This window comes from Trematomus bernacchii, unplaced genomic scaffold (assembly GCF_902827165.1).
Source record: "Trematomus bernacchii unplaced genomic scaffold, fTreBer1.1, whole genome shotgun sequence".
Taxonomy (NCBI): Eukaryota; Metazoa; Chordata; class Actinopteri; order Perciformes; family Nototheniidae; genus Trematomus; species Trematomus bernacchii.
This window is the reverse complement of record NW_022987714.1, coordinates 2,528,060-2,554,023: the sequence shown is the minus strand read 5'-3', so window position 1 is coordinate 2,554,023 and position 25,964 is coordinate 2,528,060. Positions and strand designations below refer to the sequence as shown.

General features: G+C 40.7%; 1 protein-coding gene across 1 annotated transcript; it reads left to right on the top strand.

Annotated features, from left to right (window-relative positions):
- The first annotated feature begins 8,016 nt into the window (after nt 1–8,016).
- LOC117491497 (transient receptor potential cation channel subfamily M member 1) lies at nt 8,017–25,938 on the top strand. The gene is made up of 28 exons (XM_034141507.1): nt 8,017–8,079; nt 14,134–14,210; nt 14,913–15,108; nt 15,196–15,409; nt 15,703–15,827; nt 15,908–16,079; nt 16,384–16,558; nt 16,654–16,777; nt 18,360–18,432; nt 18,558–18,658; nt 19,061–19,234; nt 19,340–19,474; nt 19,589–19,639; nt 19,756–19,896; nt 19,993–20,022; nt 20,120–20,412; nt 20,714–20,942; nt 21,117–21,245; nt 21,355–21,483; nt 21,579–21,707; nt 21,806–22,057; nt 22,170–22,344; nt 22,863–22,883; nt 22,975–23,119; nt 23,210–23,415; nt 23,580–23,712; nt 23,809–24,513; nt 25,183–25,938. Exons 1-28 carry the CDS (start codon nt 8,017–8,019, stop codon nt 25,808–25,810), a joined length of 5,025 nt encoding a protein of 1,674 aa, XP_033997398.1. The 3' UTR covers nt 25,811–25,938.
- Nucleotides 25,939–25,964: the final 26 nt, after the last annotated feature.

Genomic DNA, 25,964 nt, shown 5'->3' with positions numbered 1-25,964 from the left:
TATAGTGCAGACAATGAAACCTCAGCTCAGGTAAAACTTTGATGAGACACCAGTACATGCAGAATGGCACTCAAAACCAGAAATAACTGTGGGATCCTGATGAAATTACTTGTGTTTGAATGATGCTTCGGTGCACAACATGTGACTGAATGATGGCTGAGTTGGGCGAGGTTGAAGGGGTTAATAAATACTAAAGAGGACATGACTTAATGTGATTCAACAGTCATTGTTTTCATTCAATTAACTGCATTTCACATGCTTGAATTTCATTTCAGGTCCATCAGATTACCTATTACTGAAACACAGCTAAGGAGGTTTTCTTGACAGTCTATCTGTGGAATGAAGAAGCTGCAGTAAATGTGATCAGACTGGATAACCCTGACTACATTGTTTGAGTGTTTAGCCTCAGTCAGCTCATGTCTTTAAAGATTTGTCTGCTGCTGCAGCCCCAAACGATTACCTTACTCCCGTTTGCTTAGTCTCCCAGTACCATCTGTGTTTCAGATCACCCAAGGCAGTTCTAATTACAGTCATAGGCAAGGGCCCATAGATAATGACAATGCTGCTATGATCAGCAGGATTAGACAGGTGCTTGTCGACTAGCTTTGACTTGGGCTTTATGGCCTCTTACACACCCCCAGATAATCAATGAAGATACGAGAAGCTCTGACTCTTTGTCTCCTGCTCAGATAATAAAGCAATTCTATTTTCCATGTCATATTTGTAGAGCTTTGTCTTGTGACAGATGATAACACATGTTAATTAGTGTTTGATTATTCTTGGTTATAATTGTTTGGAACTGTCCTTTGATGTATTGCAATTACAATTGTTTATTTGTCATTGTAACCATTCTCTCTGTGAATGAGTCACAGATCAGTTTTAACTGTTGAAGTGTGTTTGATCACAGGGCATCTATGGGACTTTTGTGACCAGATTTGGCTTATTATTTAAATAGATAACAACTTTTGGTTGCACATTTTTGTTCTTTTACTTTTATAATGCGCATCTGGCTAATGTCTCAGACACAGGATGTTATAATTTGCTTTTGAGATATTTAGGAAGATGGTTTCTAATGATTTTGGTGACCCCTGAGATGTGTTCAGCACAGACTTCAAGGTAAAGTTCTTCTTTTCAGCTGATCATTAAATTATCTTGAAAGGTTAAAGGTCCCATGTCATGGCCATTTCTACTGATCATAATTCCATTGTTGAGGTCTACTAGAATAGATTTATATTGTGCAACTTTCCAAACTCACATTGGTTTCTCATACAGCATCTCTGTATAGTATGTGTATTCACTCTCTGTCCTAAACGGCTTGTTGGAGCTCCTGCCCCCCCCCCCCCCCCCCGTGAGCCCACTGTGCTCTGATTGGTCAGCTCACCCACTCTGTTCTGATGAGTCTACCACCGTTACAGCGGAACATCAGTGATTATGTGTTACAATGGCGTTTGTTAGCAACCAGAAAATTAGAATGCTGCGTGGGGTCTGGGTGCCGTGTTGGCGGGACGTTGCGCGGCTCGCTGCTGCGAGGAGCGGACAGTGTGAGCTGGGTTCATTTCCTGCTTGCTGCGTGGGATCTGCGAGACAGCGAGACATCGCGAATGGACGCTGAGGGGGCTGCAGCACCCCCATCTGCGAGGCTCCACTAGCATCCACACCCCCAAACGTGGCGCACCTACAGTGTAAGCGTGCCACAGTTTCACCGCTGCGAGGCTCCACTAGCACTGAAATCAGAGTTTCTCATGTTTACAGTGACATTGGCTCTTGTGCATCTGTCATGACAAGAATGTATTATCTAATCCAGTCATTAGTAAGGCCCCAGCAAGAAAAAAAAAACCTTGTTTCATCTTTATGGTGTGGGCTGTAATGAATATAACATCTGACTAGCAGAGCTTAGACTTCTAATGATATTTGTTATGAGTGTTCAATTAAAGCCTACAATTTATTTGTGGGCATGTGATTGATGGTTATCAAGATCGGGACACATCAAAACAGCTTTATTAATAACAGGAAATGTTTTTTTTAAATAATTTCTTCAGATGATCCAGACCATAAAGAATAATTGTACTCTACACTTTTACGCTGAATTAGAATAATAACCCACATCCATTATTTCCAGTGAAGTATTTTGATCCTGAAGTTAGTTGAGGTCATTGCTCTCAGATCAAACTATGCCTTATGTATGTCAGTCATGGCTCAGATGAAAATATTGACATTCTGCTCGTAATGCTCAGTAATCCCGGTCACTGCAGCTCTTCGGCCAAAGTGGTAAACAAACAAGCAAAGTAATCGCTATTGATTCGAAATGCTTACATCCCATTCTGAAATTCTTTAAAACTGTGCTCATAGTCTGACACAAAAACAACTGCATCATGTGGCTTCGGTTCCTGGTGTACAAATGTTGATCAGCAGTTCTGTGCTCTTTTTTCTGTCTAGCTGTCTGTTCCTGTCTCACACCTCCAGACTGTTACTGCAACTCAGATCCTCCTTAGATCAAAATTCATGACAGTCCCTTAAAAGGTCAGGGAAAGTGTGGCGGAAATAAGGCCTTTGAGTGTAAATCCCACATCTGGTTGTTTGGATGTTGGACGATGAGCTGGTTGTGGAAGTTTATGCAGCTGAGAGCGGATTCAACACCCCCTCCTCCAGTGAGAAAGATCTGCTCCACTGCTCACTGGGAAAGGCTTATGTGCTTCCCCCCCCCGCAGAACAGACACTGCAATCACAAACATGGGGGTTTATGCAACTGCTCTGATCAAAGGAAGGAGCCAATGTTCACTTCAGTCAGACATATTGTAAAATGGATTCAGTGGTTGAAGTAGCTTCCTGCAGGTCAAGAGAGCTGCTGTTTAACAGCCCCACTGCAGCATATGGATTCCCTGTTAACCTTTGTGTGGGCCCCAGGTCAAACTTGGAAAAGACTTACGCCAGCATGTGCTAAGTGAGGATCAGAACAGAGATATGTACACTGGCTGGCCATTTAGCTGCACCATGCTTGAGATTTATGGAATGCATTTTTCCCAGGAGGACGGGTTTCCAGGAACAGTTTTCCTCCAGTGGTGTGCAATGAGCCTCTCCGAGAGCAAAGCAGACAGCTGGGAGTGCACGAGGCGGCCCTGTTGCTCACCAGCAGTGAAGCCGTTAGAGACCTATAGTCTGCCCTGCCCACTTCTCTTGAATCCAGTTTGTGCTGACAGCAGAGCAGAAAGACATCTCCTATAAACATACATGCAACATCTCGTGTTATCCCCCTCAGTTGTAACCTTCAGGAAGACCCATTGCTCAACACTGCTGCCTATTTACCCTTCACCACATTCTGGCCCCTCTTAAGCCCCAGAGATTGTAAACATCCTCTTTCTGTCATTGGTGGACTCGTCTACTGAGACTCGTGACCCACAGGGGGCTTCCTACTTTACCTTTGAAAAAACCTCTATATAATTTCAACAAATATCAATTACATTACCTGCTCATTAAAACAGGTTTGAAGAACAAAATTGTTATTTTGACAAGAAGGCCCCATGAGGTTTTTACCTCCTAAGAAGAATAAAGAGCTCAGCAAGAGTTTCCAGCTCTTGGAAATTCCCACAATCAGATGTCTTGTTTACACCTTCAGGATCAAAGTTAGTTTATTTCTCAGCATGTCTGATCCATCTAAAAGAAAAGAAAGGTGGGCTCTCATTGTCATATACATTTAGAAATATTACTAAAATATCACATTTTAGTTTTATTTCACACAAAATGCAGCTTGGCATCTAATCAGAAGTAAACACGGCAGTAAAAGGACATATGTGTAAAAATAAAAAAATGTACAGAATAAATAATGAAACAAATGGGATAGGAATAATAAAAATGGGATGTGAAGTTTATAAAATAACCAACACCAATATATAAAATGTACAGTCTGCTTACTTTTCACATACACTTAGTCCAATAAAAAGTAGAGTCTTCAAAAAGACATATGTATTTGTCTCTTATTATATTCTCAACAACCACAGCTAAATAATGACTTAATACCAGTACCTCATAATTCAAAGTTAGACTGTTTTAGATTGATTCATGACTCAGCTCCACACCTCCTTAATATATCCTTTCGTTGGTTTAAGACATACAAATCAAGTTTTTACACTGTCATGACTAATACGTGGTTATTATGTGGGGAACACAAGGTGCTAAATGCAGAGAGAGGTAACGTGTGCTAACATGACCCCCACATAACAAACCACTAACGACCGCTTCCTGCCCGTAGGTTCAGGCAGTGTTTGGTCTGTGGAGAGAAATGAAATGTCAGCACTCACACAACATCTTTGTTGTCTTCCTGTAAATAATGTAACATAGGGTTTTCTTTATCTGTTTGTCAAACTGTGTGCATGTTTTTATCAGCTGATTGTGTTTGCTCTCTCTGCAGCACTGAGGGACTGAACACACCTGAAGGTCTCAGGTGAGGGTGTTGTCTGTTTCCTTAGCAACCAGGAGAAACACTGGCTGCTCACTGAGTCAAAAACACACAACTTGTATTGTTTAATTACTGTAGGTCACAGCAGATTGGCTGGATAAAACACAGAACACACGCAAACAAAAACAGACTTAAATGCCTTTGTTTGGTGTTTTTCCCCCACAGCTATCTGCTCTACTCGTGTTGCGTGCACTTAAATGTTTGGGTTTCCTTTCCAGGGGTGGAGCTTGTAAGGACTTCACAGTTCACATGAACAAAGAAGTACTTCCAAAACACAGATGAAGTGCACATAGTGAAACATGTCCTGTTTCTCTAAGGGTGTCTCCCTCCAGAGCATCACATGTGAAAGTCGTTTCACGTTAACCTGCTTTCCAGCTGTTAGCCTTATCCCATCTGGCTTAAGCATACATTAGTCACACAGGACGTTTACAAATTATCGAGTATAACAACTGGTAAATTGAACTTGGAACAGCAACAAGTGTCTGAAGTAAGATGTTAAGTAAAGGACACACGCTTCTCTGTTTGTGTTGAGTATGCAGATGTCTGCTCATGGGTCTGGCTGTGCGTGTGGATGTGACACACAGATGACCTCAGGCAACCTGATAGTATTAAGGAACAAAGTGTTTCTTATAACAACTCTGTGACCCTCATGGTCAGAGATAATTAATAATATCCATGGGTAATACAAGAGGTCAGACCGCCCTCTTGTGGTTTACGTTGGGAATGATCTTCTATAAAGACACCTGTGCCCGAAGATGTGCTTCAAATAGTCAGGGGTTTGAGGTACATTGTGTACCAGAAGCTGATATACTGCTCCTGGTGATCATAGAAGAGCATTTAAATTACTTAAAGCAGTCACATTCACTTTCACTAATAGATTTGGAAACACATGCTGATTATTTGAATGAACTGTTTAAAAAAATGACTTTATAAGGCTTCATTTTCTAACATACATTTGTGCAAATAAGGGTGGGGGGGGGTGGGGTGGGGGGGTATTTCCTGAGCACTGACTGCAAGGTGATTACCTTCTCTGCCAAGAATAGCCTGTTTTATGAGGTCAGGTTGGATTTTCTTAAAATGTTACCTTCTGCCTGTGAACAACATCCTATTGCAATCTCCTGTCCTGTATAACACATTGCAAATGTGCGTGTCAATAATGTCAGCAGTATAAAACACTACAAGCCTGCGTGACTCCCCTAATCAGAATAGGATAAGATATGATCTTACTTTATTGCCTTTTGGGGACACCTTTATTGATCTCAGTATAACTGCATTACAGGACACTCCTTCCCAGACCTACTGAGCAACATCTTTACAATCATTCACATAATGAAATACATCATGACCATGTAGTGATACATTTCATGCCATGTGTTTGGTCTCTTTACATTTTTCAAATCACTTTTCATCAATGCTTCTGCTCCATTCAGTGCTCAACCTTCTCTCTGAGACAAATAATCTCCTCCACTGACACATGCAAAGCTCCCAACAGATGATGAAGCTTATTTGTGTCTGCTTACTTGGAGAAATTACGCATTATCCATTCTCATAGGTAGACAACACAAAGACACATGGCTGTAGAGGAGTAAGAAGAACAATTATCCATTCATTGACAAGTCTCTCTGCCAAGTTTGAGACCAAACCAGGTAGGTTTGAACCTCATACATACACTGACAACAGCACAGCAGATGATTTCATACTGTGGATTAGTTAAATATGTATTTCTCTCTGGACTTAGACAGGCTTTGGCTGCAGTGTGCCACAATGTGTTTCTGTGAGCTTCCCTTTTAGTACAGGAGGATTTGTTTATCCTCATAAACCCTGCTGTCCTCCCACTGCCGGGTCATTGAACACTCATGCTGTGCTTCCAAACTGTGTGCAAATCGACAAAGTTATGTATTTAATTAAAATTCTATTGGATATGTAAACATTTATAAGTATATTAAATATGTTTACGTTTTAATTTTTCACCATGTGTAAATACTGTAGCTGAATTAAGAGATGGAATCAATGGATTTACTATTGTGCTGCTACATTAGATATGTGTATGTGTTTCAAATAATCAGATATATATAGACTATCCTGCTGCTGTTTAGTTTACATTTCAATATTTCCATGAGAAATGTTGGTGGGCCTACTGCTGTAATTTAGACAAGGTCGCTTGACAATCAAATTTAAACCTTCCCTTTGTTTCGCACTGAGAACAATTCCACTTAGTCTCCAGTAGAGGGTGTTGCTGGATATCGAATGTATCTGTCTTTGAATCTATTAATCTGTAGCTCAGATACTACAGACAAAGCCACATCTGCATAATAATGTATACACCTTGCTCTATAATCTGTCCAACATCGTGTAACAGATCAGGTAGCAGATATATCCTATTCTTAGCTTTAGAAGTTGAGGCACTTAAACATACCATTTCCTCTACAGCTAAATAATATAATGTTAAATTCACATCACATAGCAGGTTTTAGGTCTGAAAAATATTCAATTACCAATAAAGCAATACAATTCATTAGTAGTAATGTTTTTATATTCCAAGCTCTGTAAATGAAAAGCCAACTCTACATTTTCCTCTCAGTGTAGGTCAAAGGCAATGTAGCATTAAGCCTAAATTGTTTTATCAAATGTATTTGTATAATGAAGAGATAAAGAGCAGCTCTACATTTGTGTCAAAACGACTTTACAGTATGTGGAACCAAGTGTAAAATATTGTCATCAAATGGGACGATTGATTACATCCAACATGCATCCATCTGCTATATTCTGATGGTAGCAGACTGTCACAGTCATTTTACCTTAAAGCATGTTGCACTGATTGTAAAGATCTTTCAGAAAGATTTTAATATCATGGAAGGCAGACAGTGTGCGATTTTAAATAATAGGTGATATTATTCCTGGTGTGTTTCTCCCAGAGCAATGCTTTCTAGCACATTAAAATGACTGTGTTCATTCTGGCCTGTGCCTCTGAATCCCGCTCAGTGCATACCTTCCTGTGTGCACCCTGATGAGACCTGTCTTCCTTTCAGACACACTGAGCCTCATCTGGTGGGACAACCTTTGGCTCTCCGCCGGCTAACTTTAGCCTCACAGCTTGCATGGTCTCTCTAAGCCTGTTTTGGGGTTGTGGTGTGTCAAAGTAGATTTACCTTCAATAACCATTTATTAAATCTCTATCCATTAGACTCTGAGGCTTCATAAGAGCTGACTGCATTAAGCCTGATTATGGGATGCGGGGCAGAGGAAAAGGGTCTATGTGTCAAGTGTGTCATCGAGTGATTTATATCCCTGGCTGGGATCTCTGTCTTGTCAGTCGAGAGTGAGCTGCAGAGAGGAGAGAGATGCGATGAAACCTTAAAAGATGTGAATTTCAGATCATTTTTTGAAGTGTGAATCCAGAGGTTGCTGCCATGCCTTGGGCATGTGGTTCATGTCCTGGAGGGTTTCTGTCTGGTGCTGATGTGGACGTTGCAGCTGACGTTGCAGCTGAACCCTGACCTGTCGACAATCTCAAGGGATCGCTTTTTTAAGTCAATTTGACTTCAATTCTTGAAGTCTTCAACATGGACTCCAAGGCCACCTTTAAACGGGGCTCCCTCAAACGCACCACATCTGGCTCACAGAAGGTAAGATGAAGCCTATCACAATCAACAGGTGATTCTGCGTTACCTTAACACATCAGGGCTGTGTTTTAGTTTGTTTTTAAAAAATAGTGCTGTTATAATATTATGTTCCTCTTGAACTGTGTTTGTGGCAGTTTAGTTCAAGTTATTTATAAATAGAGGCTAACTGCACTCTATCTCATCTTATTTTTGTTATCTTTTGTTAATTTTTGTATTCAGGAACCTTAAAACCATTGTTGAGAATGTCTTGTGTTGCACAGCATGTGACATCCAGCCAGTATTACAAGCTGGTCACATTAAACCCTAACCAATCATTTTAGAGCGTCTCTGTCCTGCCTGATGACATGCTCCAGTCAGGACGGCTGGCTGCATATGGGTGTGCACATGTTCTGCACTACGAGCCCCGCAAACTGTTAAGTGGTGTAGCTGAGTGGGCTTCAGTGCTGCAGTTTAATCCTCCATAATGGCCCAGTATGGACCACCACAGCCATGACAGATTAAGGACTTTAATATCTTTCTAAAGTCTGCTTTCATGTGATTAACACACTCCTGTTAACATGTCCTTGAAAGCAAGAAAGATGTCATTTTTGGGATTAGAGCATGACTGTGCTCAGTTTGTGTTGCTATTGTTGATGCACTTAAGCAACGAGGTCAAAGAAAAAAAAAACTCTTTCTTATTTAAATGGTTATTTTTTTTATAGATAACCCTTTCCATAATCATTCATTTACATCACAATGTTCCAGTTATGTTTTTCCTTTAAATACTGAGGAATATTGTTCACCATGTGGTTATTCAGCCCCACTCCTGATCCATATATCAAGAGTATCTGACACTCACATCACTTGAAGAATTTAGCGTGATGGGTTTCTATAAAATACAGCAGGCATTATTTAGTGAGATTAATATTCTTTGTATAATCCATATGAGGGTTTTACTAGGGAAGCAATCAGCGATGTCAATGGCTCCCAGCTGCACTTTTTATGAGATCCGATGTGTTGCTAAATATAAACACAGTCCAGGCTACTGAGAGATAACCCCCTTGCCCTTTTTTTCTGATTGTGTGTATTCATCATGTTGTTATGACAGTCTTTAATCAGGGATTTATCTTCCCTATTCAAACGATATGCGTACAATTCATCATTTACAGTGGGTCAGGGTATGAAGAAGGATTTATGTTTCATCCGCGATATAGTGCATCAGAAACAGAGAAAAGACCATTTCTCTTTGGATGTGGGAGGATGGCACATGATTAGAAATGAGTGTAAACGTCACGCTTGTCTTCAAACAGAGAGCACATTCAGTTAAATGTGATCACATGATATTACCTTGTTGCCATGGCATAGATGAACTTCTATCTTTCCATCTACCATTATCACTGTTCTAGAGCAGACTGCCTCTCCTGACCTTTTACCTCTTTTATCAGGAATTAGTAGCCTAAGGTCCAATATTTTAGAATTGCCTAAAAGCATCTGTAGCCCTAAGGGTGTGAATATTTAAAGACGTGATGTTTCTTGCACGGATTAATGAAATGTTCTCCATCAATAAAAGGCACCACATTGAATTAAATTGTGAATAACTAAATCTACCATTTCTATTGTAGTTTGAGGGTTTGCAAGATCATATGACCGTGTGATGTAAGCGTCAGGCTCAGGTCAGGTGAGGGCCAACAATCCACAGAAAGCTTTAAGGCTCAGGGTCGGGGGCCGGACTACAACAGGCTCCTATGTGTGAAGGTTTAAAGCTTTGGAAACGTTAAAGTTGAACAAGTTAGTTCTTTAAATGCTGCAGCATTATGTACTAAAGTTACATTGTTTTTTTGTTACTTAAATACAAACTTAACACCCCATAAAAGTAAACGTTGTTTGGCATTTTTTAAATACACTTCACTTTGTTTTGCTTGTTAAATAATCCTGTTGTAGTTGTTTAGTTGCTGTTTAGTTTGCACAACTTAAACTCACATCATTGCATTTAATTAATAATAATTTAAAACAATTGCACTGCAATCATTTGAACACTTTTTGAATATATAATGTTATTTATATAATATTATAATATACAATTTACTTTCCACTGTAGGATTATATCTTGATTAATGGTAAATTAAAGTGTATTCTAAATTATTCCTTTATATTTTATCTATCGATCCATCCAGCAATCTATCCGTGAATCTATCCGTGTATCTATCTATCTATCTATATAAAAAATGTGAAATATTTGCTACATATTGGCCATCATTTGAGACACTATATCTATCTGACAGAATCACACAAACACTCCACATACTATCTGTAAAAGTAGTTACAATTTGTTTCTTTTAAACATGACATGGGATGTAAGGCAAACATAAAAACTGTTACAACTTTAAAACTGTTTGCGGCTACCTGTCATAACTTACAAATAAAAATGTTTAGAGCTGATTTCACTTGCAATATCCTTCTCTTAAAATACAAAAAATATTACATTTTTTCATACTTTCTTCTGACTTTCTTCTGATTCCCTGATTTTATTTTAAATGAATTTGCTCTCCTTTTTTGTCAGACTTTCCTCTGGGGGAAACCAGCAGCTTTAAAACATGTCTTGTGACTCCCTCCACTCTTGGGGATAATCAGTGACATGTTGCACTCATGTGATTGCTAACTGGATTTTCAACCCAAGGAGGAACAATGAGTGCATTTACAAACAGTGCCGTCTGAAAACAGTTAGCTTCACAGTTAATGCAAATGTGCCTATCCAGATCCTATAACTCGAGTGTGTCGCTTGGTCCAAATGTCTTTCCCCTCCAGTGAAAATATGTAAAAGGCAGCTTGTTATTCGCTCCACGTGGGATGGACCATGAGTCTGATTTGTTTTAGACAGTAAAGGAGTCTACATGGGCTACCTTCCTGTCACACAGCATCAAGCTCTAACCACATCGCCATTCAAAACCAAAGCAGAGCAATTAGTTGCTTTTATCTTGAACCCTGGTGACATTCCACCAGGACCCCCAAATCCTTTCTGATCCATTTCACTTGTGCTGATGAGGCTTTTGTTGTGTGAAGTCCCTCGTCACTACAATATTCAGGACAAATCCCACATACAAGTTTTAAAACCACCGACTATAAACAATTATGTGCTCAGAATTCACTGAAATTGACCAGGTCAGATGTCTTCGCCTACAGTTATCATTATACCTTTTCCTATGGCTGCTGGGAGCTGAACCGGCCGTGTAATTGTAGCAGCACTGGAACACATTTGCTCTGATGCGGTTGCTCACTAAGCTGTGGGTCAGGAGACCAAGACCATGTGATTCCAGTACAAAAAGGCATGAATATATGGCATACATCTTAACTGAGACAAATACTTTGTCCAATGCTTTGTGAAACTGGTAGAAGTGCTCATTTCTTAAATCAGGATGGAGACATATTTAGATAAACCAGAGCAATGTACTTTGTTTGTAGGACATTTGAGGAAAAATGGGTCATACATATATTTTACATCTTTTCTGTGACCTCATTAGCAACCTAATCAGTATTATTTCCATTTCCACACAATCATCTTTTGTTTTGAACGACTATTTCTTCAGAACATTCAGCATTTTGGAATGAATGTTGTTTATTGTTCCGAGGCTTGTCTTAAGTCTTGTTAATTGGCTTGGTGTGACACAATCTGATCCTTCTAGGTTTTTGTTACTAAGTGCTCACAGGCAACTCTTAACGAGGCAGCTGGTTGCTGACTGGATTTGGGTTTTAATTGCTGTGGTTAATGAGTTTAAGTAAGCTGAATTAACTGCGACATGCTCACCAAACCCTTGTGGAAATGCGCTTTGTTTTCTCAGGCTATAATTAACAGCGGCCCACGTGAAATTTTTACCGGAGCAGAACCAAAAGGGCCAAGTTAGTGGGATGTTGAGCTTTTCTCTCCGTCTTTCTGATCCATCAAGCACCAACCTCTCTTGTCTTTTTCACTCTGATATACAGTGAGGCTCAAACTGCTCACTTCAGCCATAAAAGGAGAGCTTATTAAACCATTTCACATGAGGGAGGTTTTAAATGGATGTCTACAACTTTGTGCTTGTTAACTCCATCTCAGCTTCTAACTCACCTAATGCCTTCCCCTAGTTATTAAAGCGCTCCCAGGAAACCCTTAATGACTTCAATAGTTTTAACTGAATTACTCCATTAAATCCAGCATGAACAAAAAATGTGATTCATTTTAAATGTATCTAAATAGATCATATTTGACTTTTTCCTTTAAACAGTAACATCCTTTTCAAGCCAGCAGGGAGGATATTTATTATAGAGAATTACAGATGTTTCATAAATGCAAATACAATATAAAAAGAACAAAATGAAAAAAAGCAAGAGAATATTTAATAGCTGGTCTTCTGCATTTTCCTTTCATCCACAGAAACATGGTGGATGGAAATAGAGATTAACTGCAATTAGCATTGACTGACCTTGCCCCCAACTGGAGACCAGTCATGTCTTAACAAGGCGCCTTCCAAAAGAATGCCTGCATCCAATTCTCCCAATTATGCAAATTAGGTTGAAATCAAAGTAGTTGGAGGGGGTGAAAATGTTTCAAATTAAAAATTGGGGAACCTCTAAACGAGGCTGCAGTGTTTTAGGGTTAGCAAATCTGCTCCGTCTTCACACACAAGCTAAGATCTTCCACACTGTGAAGTGAACACAAAGAAAGGAGTTTCAACAAATTGGGAGATTAGGGGCCGGTTATCAAAGTAGATTTATTGTGCCTTGTTCAAGCGAAGGATGAAAATACCCTGTGGGCATGTAGAAGGGGTCATGGGACTCCAAAAAGGATTACCTTGAAATGGAGTCATGAGACTTGGGCGAACAAAGAGCCTGCTCACATGCTCATCATATTAGCTGGCCCTCATAAAGTGAAGAAGTTTCATGTCCTTTGGGATTCAGTGGAGCACTTCACTGGGGGAGCAGCAGCAGCAGACCTCCTCTCTGCTCTCTGGGTTTTACCTCCAGCAGCACTACTGATAGGACCCTGCACCTCGGACTCTGTGTAAGTGTATCTACATTCTGCAGCTCTTTTAAAATTTAAATTGCTTTTTTTAATTTTTCTTTTTCTTGTGGATGTGAATTCAGATGTGGTGATTTAGAACAGGCAGCACTGTTTAAGTTCTGGTTTCTTAATGACGCATGATAGCAGTGAGATGGAAAAACTGCTGAAACAAGACAGACAGCAACATCCACTCTCTGACTTATACTTTTATAAATACATCCAAGGCGTTCAAATTATTTTTGCAAAAGGCGACAAAGGTAAAGTGTTATAATAATAAGTACGCTATTCTAATTTTCATCGAGACTGTGTACATTGCACTAGCAAACATTACAAGGGAGCAGAACGTCTTTTTAATATATATTTATATGTGTGAAGCAAAGGGGGAAACGGATTAAAACATTTAAAAACAGTAGCAATGCTGTTCTCTTCCAGTTCTTATCAATAATAGCACACAGTATCCAGTATATTTAAATGCCATGAATTTGTATGAGGTTTTTACTATTTACCTTCCAAGTTTTTTTTTGGAAAGATGTCCTTCCAATGTTTCAGTTTTAATTGGGCCTCCACCGTCAACAATGGCCCTCAGAGGAACTCAGCTTTGAACTCTGGTTATTTTTGCACAGCGCTGAAACATCAGACATTAATCAGAGCAGGATATGACAAAGTGCGTGGGCATAGTATTTCAGTGCGTTGCTTATCGCTGGCTGCATATCAAGCTTGGGCAGACAATGTGTCGGTCAACATGAACTGTGCCCTAATAATCAAAGTTTCAAAAAGTGTTTTTCCTGTTGATTCCAGTGGACATGCAATATAAACTGTATTTCGAAGTGAACATTCTTACTTCAATTTATATTTTCTGCAATTTCACTTGGTCTGTTTTACAGGGTGCTTATACTCTTCATCTCTTATCTGGGATTACAACTAAAAGGATTTTGATCGTGAATTTTAAATTGGTAATCTGCCTGCATGATCTCCTCGTGACTTTGGTATGACACCATGTGAACTAACATTTTTATTTTATTTCTTCTCTTTTTTCTTTGTAGGCCGCAAGAGCTTGGATTGAGAGGACCTTTTGTAAAAGAGAATGTGTTCACAAATTTCCCACCAAGGACCCAAGCAGGTGATTTTCTCTCTTTAAATTGTCCTTTAAATATTTAGTTGAAACTTGGTCTTGGTCTTAGGTTAAAAAAGCAGCTCATTATCAAATGATAGCAAAATATGATACAATATATTTTACTGCTTGAGAGATCTTACTACAAACATTTTCCATTTTAGTCAAATGTATTTCAAATGTGAACGCCATACAAGGCTTTAAAATGTTTTCTTTTTATATTAAATACAATGAAGAGACACTTGTTGATACAATTTGTACTAGTATTTATCGTGTTATAAAAGCTACAAATTCACTATGAGTAACATTTAAGAGTTTGAAATAATTTATCTTGTTATCTGTTAGTTTGCTGAATCATGCCACCAGGTTTTGGGGCATTTATCAGGATGATTAAAACTGAATTTTCCGAGTGAGTTGTTGGACGTGTTAATTACCCAGGGCCCCAAGAGCAGCCAGGCAGTGCAGGCCTTTGTTCACTGAGGCATTGATTTCCCAGAAATAGTCACATTCATAAAAGAGCCTGCGATGTGTTTCGAGGAAAGAAATGGCCTTCATAAGTAGACTAAACAGCAAAGGCTACTAATTACAGTTCAACACTGGATAGTGTACTGCTCAAGGATTTCTATGAATGATCCTCACCAGGAAATCAGGGCCTCACATTAAATAGACTAACATGTTCTCTAAATGATGCTTGCTTTGTGATCTATTCAGATGTGCCTGTGGTCAGCTGACAACGCAGCACGTGGCCATCCCCGCTGGGGCCAACTCGCTGGAGGAAGCAAACCAGCTGGTGCAGATTGAAGCCCAGAAGGAGAAATGGAACGTGGTAAAACACACCCGGACTTACCCGACGGACTCCTTTGGCACAGTGGAGTTCCAGGGTGGAGGATTCATCAACAAAGCCATGGTGAGTCTCAGCAACTGAAAAATTACTGCAAAGTGAATGTGTGTTTTTTATGGAAATAAGTCACAAAACTGTTTTTTTCTTTCATAGTATATCCGAGTTTCCTATGACACCAAGCCGGACAACATCCTGCATTTGATGGTGAAGGACTGGCAGTTGGAGCTGCCAACTTTGCTCATCTCCGTGCACGGAGGTCTGCAAAACTTCGACCTCTCGCCCAAACTCAAGCAAGTGTTTGGCAAAGGCCTGATAAAAGCCGCCGTCACCACCGGGGCTTGGATCATCACGGGGGGAGTCAACACTGGTAAGACACTGACACTTCAAGATAATGCTTTTAACTTTCACTTAATAAAATAACAATTTGTGACATTAGAAGATTACCTTTGCCCTAAATTGTCATTGCACAATACCTATTCTGCAATTTGCTAGTGGAGATTTGATCAACCCATTGTCATTGGTTTAATTACTGTAATTAGAGCTTTTGTTGGGGAAATTCATCACAAAGGACCATCCTTGAGAATCTGGTGTGAATTTGGCATGCAGTTACCCAACCGTCCCATGGAAAACTCATGATTTATTTGGCTCTTTTTACCTTAGGGGTGATGCGTCATGTTGGAGACGCCTTAAAGGACCATTCCTCCAAGTCACGTGGGAAGGTGTGTGCTATAGGAATAGCTCCATGGGGGATCCTGGAAAACAAGGAGGATCTCATTGGGAAAGATGTAAGAACACCAACTGCATTTAGTTTCCATTCTTACTAATATTTCTTCCTCTTAAAACTAATTTATTGTCCTTTTTCCAGGTGACCAAACCCTATCAGACGATGGCGAACCCACTGAGTAAGCTGGCTGTGCTCAACAACAGCCACTCCCACTTCATCTTGACTGACAACGGCACCTGTGGGAAGTATGGCTCTGAGGTCAAACTTCGCCGGCTGCTGGAGAAGCACATCTCCTTGCAGAAGATCAACACACGTAAGTGTAATGTCAATAAACATCGTCCATGGTGTGCAAGGTGTGTTTTGTTGGACATGTGGATGGAGAGCTCCTCTGTGGCCCGTGGGCTTCCCTTTGTCATCCTATGCCTGGAGCTCGGTTAAGGCAGGGACAGCAAAGGGATGCTCAAATGTCACCAAAGACTTCACTCCTACCCTCCTCTGGTTTTGTCTGTTTTCACATCACATCAATGTGTTCTGCTTTGTCCTCAATGTTATGTCATAAGGTGGCTCTAAATGGTAAAAGGATACATAGGCTGAGTATTTTTGACTGTGTGTTGCAGGTTTGGGTCAGGGGGTTCCTCTAGTGTGTATGATAGTGGAGGGAGGTCCCAACGTGATCTCCATCGCTTTGGAGAGTCTGAGAGACGAGCCTCCTGTCCCCGTGGTGGTGTGTGACGGCAGCGGACGAGCTTCCGACATCATCTCCTTCGCACACAAGTATTCAGAGGAAGGAGGGTGAGATTTTAGATGATTTCTTCTTCGATGTACTAGGACATTATTCCTCTGGTAAAAAAAAAGCTGAAATATGCTCTTTGAATCTCATCTTCCAGCATGATTAATGATGATGCCAGAGAGCAACTTTTGGTAACTATTCAGAAGACTTTCAACTATAGCAAAAGCCAATCACAGCAGATCCTGCTCATGGTTACGGAGTGCATGAAGAAAAGGGAGCTGGTGAGTAGAAAGATGAAATAAAAATATAAGCTGTATTATCTTTAAGCTATTCAATAAGTATACTGTATATGAAAATCTGTGTCGATCAATAAACATTCCTGAGTTGTGAAACATCTGGTCTCCATCGTCCTTCATCCATTCCACTCATCTGTGTATTTCCCATTAACATATTGAATAAACATAATCCCCAAAACGTGCTTGTCATTTCTCCTTGTGATCATGTGTGGTATGTTCATGTAATCTGGGGCATTCACTGCTTCACTGTGGGACATCATCAGCCCTCATGTATAAGCACACAGCTGTAAAGTGTTGGTGGGGGAATCTGCAGTGATGAAGTGTTTAGTATAATGTAAACAATGTAGTATACGGCTCGAATATGAAGCAAACACTCTAGTGAAAGTCTTCACATATATCAGATTTATCCCTGAGTGTTTCCAAAGTGTTTGCTGGAGACTTTGCACATAAATAGTTGCAGCACGTTTGCATCTGCAGCAGATTTCAGTAAGTGTTGTGATTAGTAGTTTGTAATACCCAGCGCATATAATCTCCACACTCCATACATTTGGGTGGGTAAAATCAGCTCACACTACCACCTGCTTAGCAGAGGCTCTTACTTCATCAAATCACAGTAAGCATGCAGCACACAGATGGAAAAGAGGATCCATCTCCCTAATCCTCAGCCAGGTTCCTCTCTCTCTCTCCACTCCCCAGGCTTTTTTCAGTCCCCAGAGTGCTATCACTTCACCAGCGACTCTTCATCCTCCATCCTCAATGTATTAGACTGCCTAATGCGCCAACACACTCAGATAATCAACTTAAACTGCTTTTTCAAAGATCATACTGCTGAGGGCATTTAGTTTCCACTGATACGTGATCCAGACAACCACATTGTTTGAGCTCTTTACACGCATCCGAGAGGCCACACTATGTTGCATGCTCTTAATCTAAAGTGCCATGACTTACCTACAGGTGAAACAGTGTCACAGTCTAGTCCCCAAATAATCCTTTTTATCCTAAGTGCATCCAATGTGAACAGCTGGGTCAGATATATCAAAACTCTGATTCAGAGGGCTGAAATTTGCAGTGATGTAACTCGTGGATGCAAAATGTTCACCAAAACAAGAAAAGAATCCCCATTTGCAAAAAGCCCACAGTGCACCCTGCAACTGTCTGAGACAGAGGAAGCACGAGTTTCCAGAGTTACTGATGCTCATTATCAACGCATCCCGAGACCAGCCCTGAAATCTCTGGCGGTGTGCCTCGTATTCATGCAAACGTAATCCTATTTACCAGATGCACATGTGACAGGCCCGTCAGCGTAATTTCATTTGATATAGTCGAGTCTATCACAAGGAGAGCACTATCACGCTGTCTGACAAGTAAAATTTGCTTTTTGTGCTCTAAGGGTCAGCCTGCAGTGAGAATCCCACCGAAAGAATCTCCTATCAGTTTATCACAACATGTTTATGAGACTGGGAATGCAAATGAAATTGTCAATTTGTTCATGGATTCTGTTTGTCTTCAATTTATTCATCCAGTACATATGGCTTCACGTGGCTTTTCCTTCCTTTCTTATATGTAGATCACAGTTTTTCGGATGGGTTCTGAGGGACAACAAGATATTGAAATGGCCATTCTTACTGCCTTGTTAAAAGGTACTATCTGGCTGCATCACATTTGAACATCACTTGTTCACACACTATCAAATCCCATAAATATTTAACTTACAATGAACTAAATCCTTACTATTCTCTCTCTACCTTTCTTTCTTTTACGTCAGGCACCAATGCTGCAGCAGCTGATCAGCTGGGCTTGGCTCTGGCCTGGAACAGAGTTGATATTGCTCGCAATCACATTTTTGTTTATGGACACAATTTGCCAGTAAGTGTTGCTCACATCTCAAAAGTGAAAATGATTCACTCCAAATAAGTTACTGCAATAACAAAGTTGGCAAGAATGATTTTAGTACAGAAGGAAATCATTTGGTTTTGAAGGAGTTGCTCAAAGTCCCCCTCCACTCAAAAATGAGTTTAGCTTATGGTTACTTGACTTAATGGGAAAAAACCCTTATCAGGTATACATTCTTGTTCAAAGAAGACTATTTTAAATGTCTTCAAAAATGTCTGGAGGGGATCTTGAAATAACAGTCTGTCCTCGACCTATAGCAGAACAGAAATATCTATTTTGGATTGTGTTGTGCTTCAATTCAAGTAATACTAATAGCATAAAAGAGAAATATGTATGCTAAACTTGATTAACTTACCTTACTTCCTGCTTGGTAAGCCTGCCGGTGCAATGGCCAGTGCTACCTCTTTAGCCTCCACCCAGGACAAGCAGAAGAGTCCTTCCAGAGCCCCTAAAAGCAAAGCCCGGGGAAAGAAGGGAAAGGGGAAGGGAAAATCAAAGCCTGAACTTCCAGAGGAAACAGATCCAAGGAAGTTGGAGATCATTCGCTGGGTAAGAGAGGGGTTTATGGAACAAATTGACATCAGTATATGAGGATAATATAAAGGTTGTGATGTGTAGGCTAAATAATAAGTCATATGTATTACTTTCTCTCAGGTGAACTCTCTGGAGCAGTCTATGATGGATGCTCTGGTGCTCGACAGAGTGGACTTTGTCAAACTGCTCATTGAAAACGGGGTCAATATTCACCACTTTGTCACAATTCCCAGACTGGAGGAGTTATACAACACGGTGGGCCGGAAACACTGCAGCAAATTAAAATTAGACAAAGTCAGAATCAAAAATACAGACCTTACAAATGCATGAAGGTCGACACTAATCACAAACAATCTTCTCTTCTCTCAGAAACTTGGCCCTATTAATTCACTCAATGGTGTGGTTAGGGACATCAAAAAGGTAAAATGATCACTCCCATTAAATCTTCACTTTTCCTGCATAATCAACACTTCTTTAGGGTTATATATCATTTTGATACACTCCCTAGATTATATATTACTCTGGTGATTTTGCAGGGAAACCTTCCTCCAGATTATCAGATCACTTTGATCGATATTGGTCTGGTGTTGGAGTGCTTTATGGGCGGAGCTTACAGGAGCAATTACACAAGGAAGGCCTTCCGCAACCTCTACAATAATTTGTACGGACTTAAAAGGGTACGCATGAGTTGAAGAAAATAATTGATGATGGCACGTTTACCATATACAGTAACATTTAGGTATTTATGATCATGTTTTGTTCTCTTTTTGCAGCCAAAGGCTCTAAAGCTTCTAGGAATGGAGGTGCGGTACCCTTTCCACAAACAAAATACTGTCAAGTAGCAGAAACAATACAGCCCACACAGCGAAAATAATCTATCACATTGTGTTTTTTTGTTAGGATGATGAACCAAGGGGAAAGGGCAAGAAAAGGGGAAAAAAGAAGAAAGAGGAAGAGGTAGAAATTGATGTGGATGACCCAGAGGTGTGTCGATTCAAGTTCCCCTTTCATGAGCTGATGCTATGGGCGGTGCTGATGAAGCGTCAGAAGATGGCGCTGTTTCTGTGGCAGCGTGGAGAAGAAGCTATGGCCAAAGCCCTGGTGGCCTGTAAACTGTATAAAGCCATGGCCCATGAGTGCTCTGAGAGTGAACTAGTGGATGACATCTCCCAAGACCTGGAAAACAACTCCAAGTCAGTACATCTCTTAACTAAACATCACCTCTGTCACAAGCTGTTTACTATAAAGAAAACCACACGGGTGCATATTACTTTAGATTTAGATATATTGATCAACAATTAGGATATTCTGGTGTTAAATTCTTGTTAATTGTAGCACCTTTACGTTGGGGTTCCTGTTCTCTAACCTGAAGAGTATAGGCTCATATTATAATAGTGTATGTGTCATGTAATTATTGTTATTAATTTCCACTTCTTTTTTGATTTCGACAAGTGCAATTTATAAATTAATATTATTGTTCTTTCTCTCTCATAGAGAATTTGGCCAGCTGGCTTACGAGCTGTTGGACCAGTCCTACAAGCATGATGAACAGGTGGCCATGAAACTCTTAACATATGAGCTGGTTAATTGGAGTAACTCCACCTGTCTAAAGTTGGCTGTGGCTGCTAAGCAACGTGATTTCATTGCCCACACCTGCTGCCAGATGTTGCTCACCGACATGTGGATGGGATGCCTGAGGATGGGCAAAAACCCTGGCCTTAAGGTGGGCATCACAGATTGTTTTCCTTAAGGGCATTTCTTTAAAAAAACATAGAAAAACAAAAAGAACAACATCTTTAATAATTGTAGCATTCACCTTACATTAGAGAGTCATTCACTGTATCTAAACAATAAACTCACTGTGTCTTGCAAAAACTGTGATCATTTTCTCACCTAGGTTATTCTGGGAATCGTCTTTCCTCCGCTGATTCTACTGTTGGACTTCCGTCTTGCAGAAGATGCATCCTATAATGCACCTGGCCAAGAACAGGGAAAAGACAAGGATGACGACGCAAAATCCAGCAAGGTTCCCACTGACCTTGTCTCAATTGTTAATTTAAAAAAACATATTGTTTATATACCTATTATTTGTTAAGAGTGAACAATCATAACCAAAGGTTTACTGTTGTTTGTAGGACGGTAATGATGCAACTTCCCGAAAGGGGGATGAAGAAGAGGGCGCCACTCATGTCCGTAAAATCCCAATAGCAACTAGGATCTTTGAGTTTTATAATGCGCCATTCACCAAATTCTGGTTCAACACTGTAAGTTTCCTTTTTGCAAACAGTAAACTATATTATTCATTTTTTTGTATAGTGACTTAAGTGCACTTACATGTTGGTATTTCTTCTTCTAAAAGATTTGCTATTTGGGCTATTTGATGTTGTACAACTACATAATCCTGGTGAAAATGGAGCGATGGCCATCCTTACAAGAGTGGACTGTCGTTGCATACATCGTCACACTTGGCTCTGAAAAAATCAGACAGGTATACTGTCCATAAAACATGATATTTAAACTGTTCAAGTCATTACATGTAAGAGATAGTTTGTGGTATCTACATGACCTTTAAACCTCAATGTCTAGATTCTGATGTCAGAGCCGGGGAAGCTGAAACAGAAGATAAGTGTGTGGATGGAGGAGTACTGGAACATCACAGACATGGCTGCCATTTGCACCTTCCTTTTCGCACTAATGCTACGCCTGCAGAATGAACCTTACCTGGGCTACGGCAGAGTCATCTACTGCATAGACATCATCTTCTGGTACATCCGTGTACTGGACATCTTTGGAGTCAATAAATACCTGGGACCCTATGTGATGATGATAGGGAAGATGGTAACTACAAAAACTATCCTTGTTAATATCACATGACATCAGTATTAGTATGTATTATAGTGTAGGGAAGTTAACACAGAGTTTGAATGGTTGTGTGTTTCTTGTCTTCCAGATGATAGATATGTTGTACTTTGTGGTGATCATGCTGGTGGTGCTTATGAGTTTTGGAGTGGCTCGGCAGGCCATCCTTCACCCTGATGAGGAGCCGACATGGCGCCTGGCCAGAAACATCTTCTACATGCCCTACTGGATGATATACGGAGAGGTTTTTGCGGACTCGATAGACCGTAAGACTAGAATTCATAGTAAGGTTCTGTTTCCTGATTCTGGGCAGATGATCATTGTTACATTTACTTTTATGTCTTAAGTTATGTAATGTTTAGTGACAATGTACTACACCGTAAACCCTCAATACTTTGTCTCCCTCTGCTGGCATGTTTATTAAAAGAAATGTAATACATCGTACTCTGCATTGAGGAAGTGCAGGATAGGTATTATTATCCATCTCCTCAAGCATGATCATCTGCCTTCAAGTTTTGTCAGCGAGAAGGCAATAACTAGCAGAAAATACTAAATTGGCAGGGTTATTAATTATAAAAAAAGTAGTTTTCTAAATAAGTGGCTAATTAATCTGCCTGTTTAAATATTTAAAAAAGAGCGGCCATATAAAAAGTACACCAATTATCTTAGTGTTTGATAAGTAGCATGTTGTTTTTTGATAATACTTGTCCTCTCTTTCATGGTTTTAAACTTGACCTTTAATTATGATAACAATGTTAACGCTTTCTCCATGTTTGTTTCCTAGTCTATGCTATGGAAATCAACCGTGAGTAGTCTATAAACCAAAAGTACAATTATAATCCATAAACTAAAGATATCAGAATACATTGTATGACTGTAACCAATTTTTCCTGCAGCTCCATGTGGTGACCATTTATATGACGAGGATGGGAAGAAACTACCTCCATGTATCCCTGGTGCCTGGCTCACCCCTGCCCTCATGGCCTGTTATCTTCTGGTGGCAAACATTCTTCTGGTCAACTTGCTCATTGCAGTTTTCAAGTATGTATATGCCCCAATGTCTAACTGCTCTATTATCTTAAATCTACTTTCACAGTGTGTACTCACTGCATTTGGTTTCCTGTTCCACAGCAACACTTTCTGCGAAATCAAGTCAATTTCCAACCAGGTGTGGAAGTTTCAGAGATATCAGCTGATCATGACGTTCCACGACCGCCCCATCATGCCGCCACCTCTCATCATCTTCAGCCACCTCTACATCCTCTTCAACAGGCTGTTTCGGCGGTGTGTTAAGAAGAAACAAGAGGGAGAGCTGGATGAAAAGGACCGCGGACTCAGTAAGTAACCACATGATACTAAAAAACTATAGTGGTATAACTATTTAATATAGTCTCATTCTGGCTCAAAAAAATCATATTGTAGCTCATAGACATACACTTGGAGAACAGTATTGGTCCGAATAGACCACACTGACTTACATCATGTAATCATTTTCTTCCAGAGCTTAGGCTGAATCCAGAGGAGCTCAAATTTCTTTACGAGTTTGAAGAACAGTGTGTGGAGGAATATTTCCGTGAGAAAGAGGACGAGCAGCAGTCCTCAACTGACGAACGTATCAAGGTTACTTCAGAAAGGTAAACACACTTCTCAAGTGAAGCTTTGATATTTTTGAGCATGTTGAATACAGTTTATACTGACATATGGTTTCGTTTCTCTGGTATTTTTGTTAGAGTTGAAAATATGTCCATGCGTCTAGAGGAGGTAAACGAGAGGGAGAACAACATGAAGGCCTCCCTGCAGACAGTGGATCTGCGCTTGGCACAGCTGGAGGAGATCCACGGACGAATGGCAGTCGCACTGGAAAAGCTTGCAGGGGTAGACAGACTGGAACTGACCAGAACCTACTCACGAAACTCCTCTGTGTGTGACCCCTCCTCCTCCCTCCTTCGCCAGGGCAGTATCAACAGCGCTGATGGTTACAGTCTTTACCGCTTCCAAATGGACTTGGAGGACTTGGCAGCAAAGCAGAAGACAGATGAGACAACTAAAAGTGGTGTAGAGAGAGAAAAGAGTCTCCGGCAAGCCTCCGGTAGATGTTCTCCAAACAAAAATGAAGGTGGTCAGACCATAGAGGTTGCTGGTTTGGAGAGATCGGGTGTGGAAATTCTCATATCTCCTTGTAAACAAAAGCCTATTTCTGCAGCATCAAGTCATGAGATCTTATCCAATATAAGACAAGGCAAAACAGTGCTAGATAGCCTTATGCCTTCTTCCCCGCCAACAAGGACTAAGTCTTTGCGATACTATCCAGTTGATGACCAAGCCACCGCTCCTTTAACAAAGAGAAGGTCTATGAGCACCATCATTATCAGCCCACCTGATGAACCCGTAGAAGCAGAGGAACCCACGAAGAAGCCCGAACTGCCGCCAAGGACATCCTCTTCACCAAAGAGGACAAAATCTTTAAGATACTATCCAGTCGAAGACCAAGCCACCTCTCCTGTAATAAAGAGGAGGTCTATGAGCACCATCATCATCAGCCCGCCTGATGAACCCGTAGAAGCAGAGGAACCCACGAAGAAGCCCGAACTGCCGCCAAGGACATCCTCTTCACCAAAGAGGACCAAATCTTTAAGATACTATCCAGTCGAAGACCAAGCCACCTCTCCTTTAACAAAGAGAAGGTCTATGAGCACCATCATCATCAGCCCGCCTGATGAACCCGTAGAAGCAGAGGAACCCATGAAGAAGCCCGAACTGCCGCCAAGGACATCCTCTTCACCAAAGAGGACCAAATCTTTAAGATACTATCCAGTCGAAGACCAAGCCACCTCTCCTTTAACAAAGAGAAGGTCTATGAGCACCATCATCATCAGCCCGCCTGATGAACCCGTAGAAGCAGAGGAACCCATGAAGAAGCCCGAACTGCCGCCAAGGACATCCTCTTCACCAAAGAGGACCAAATCTTTAAGATACTATCCAGTCGAAGACCAAGCCACCTCTCCTGTAACAAAGAGGTCTATGAGCACCATCATCATCAGCCCGCCTGATGAACCTGTGAAAGCAGAGGAAACCATGAAGATGCCCGAACTGCCGCCAAGAACATCCTCTTCACCAAAGAGGACTAAATCTTTGAGATATATCCCTTCTGAAATCCAAAACCAGACTTCCCCTACCACAAAGAAGAGACCCATGAGCAGCATCGTCTACAACCCAGCGGATGCAAGTGTTGAAACTGCGGACTACAGATCAGTAGTGGAGCAGGTCTCTCAAACACCAAATCGGTGGCCAGAAAACTTGGAGTACCAGGTGCACCCTAGCGCAATTGGTCACATGCCTAAAGTTTCAACAGTGAGAACTATCGCCCAGCAGTTTAACAGTGGCACTGCACCTACAGAGCCTAAAAAAGAGGAAATTCAGACGGATCTTGTTCCTTTAGAAAGTGAGGGAGCTCTTCCAGCAGCGGAACAAACGACAGACCAAACTAAGATGAAGGCCAGGAGAATCCTCTCAGACACCACCGAGTATCTGACTGTAGCTGATGCAAAGAATTTGCCGTCTCACAGGTCACAGAGCTTTAATCTGAACGAGAGAGCAAAGGTGGTGAACAAGGAACCAAGAGCCTCCAGCAGCAAGGGAGACATCTTACAAGTCTGCACGGTGGCGGGGGGAGAGGAGGGCGGGATGATGGAGGCAGAGAAAAAAGAAGATGATGCACAGGAAAATAAATAATAGCCACAAAAAAAGGAGAAATGAAATACAGAATAGGGAATCAAAATAAGGAACTGATGCTACCATTGAGCAAGGAAACATAGCATGCCATTAACCGAAGAACATTTCTGACTGAGTTATAGATTTCCCAGAAAAGAAAATGAAAGTAAAGAAA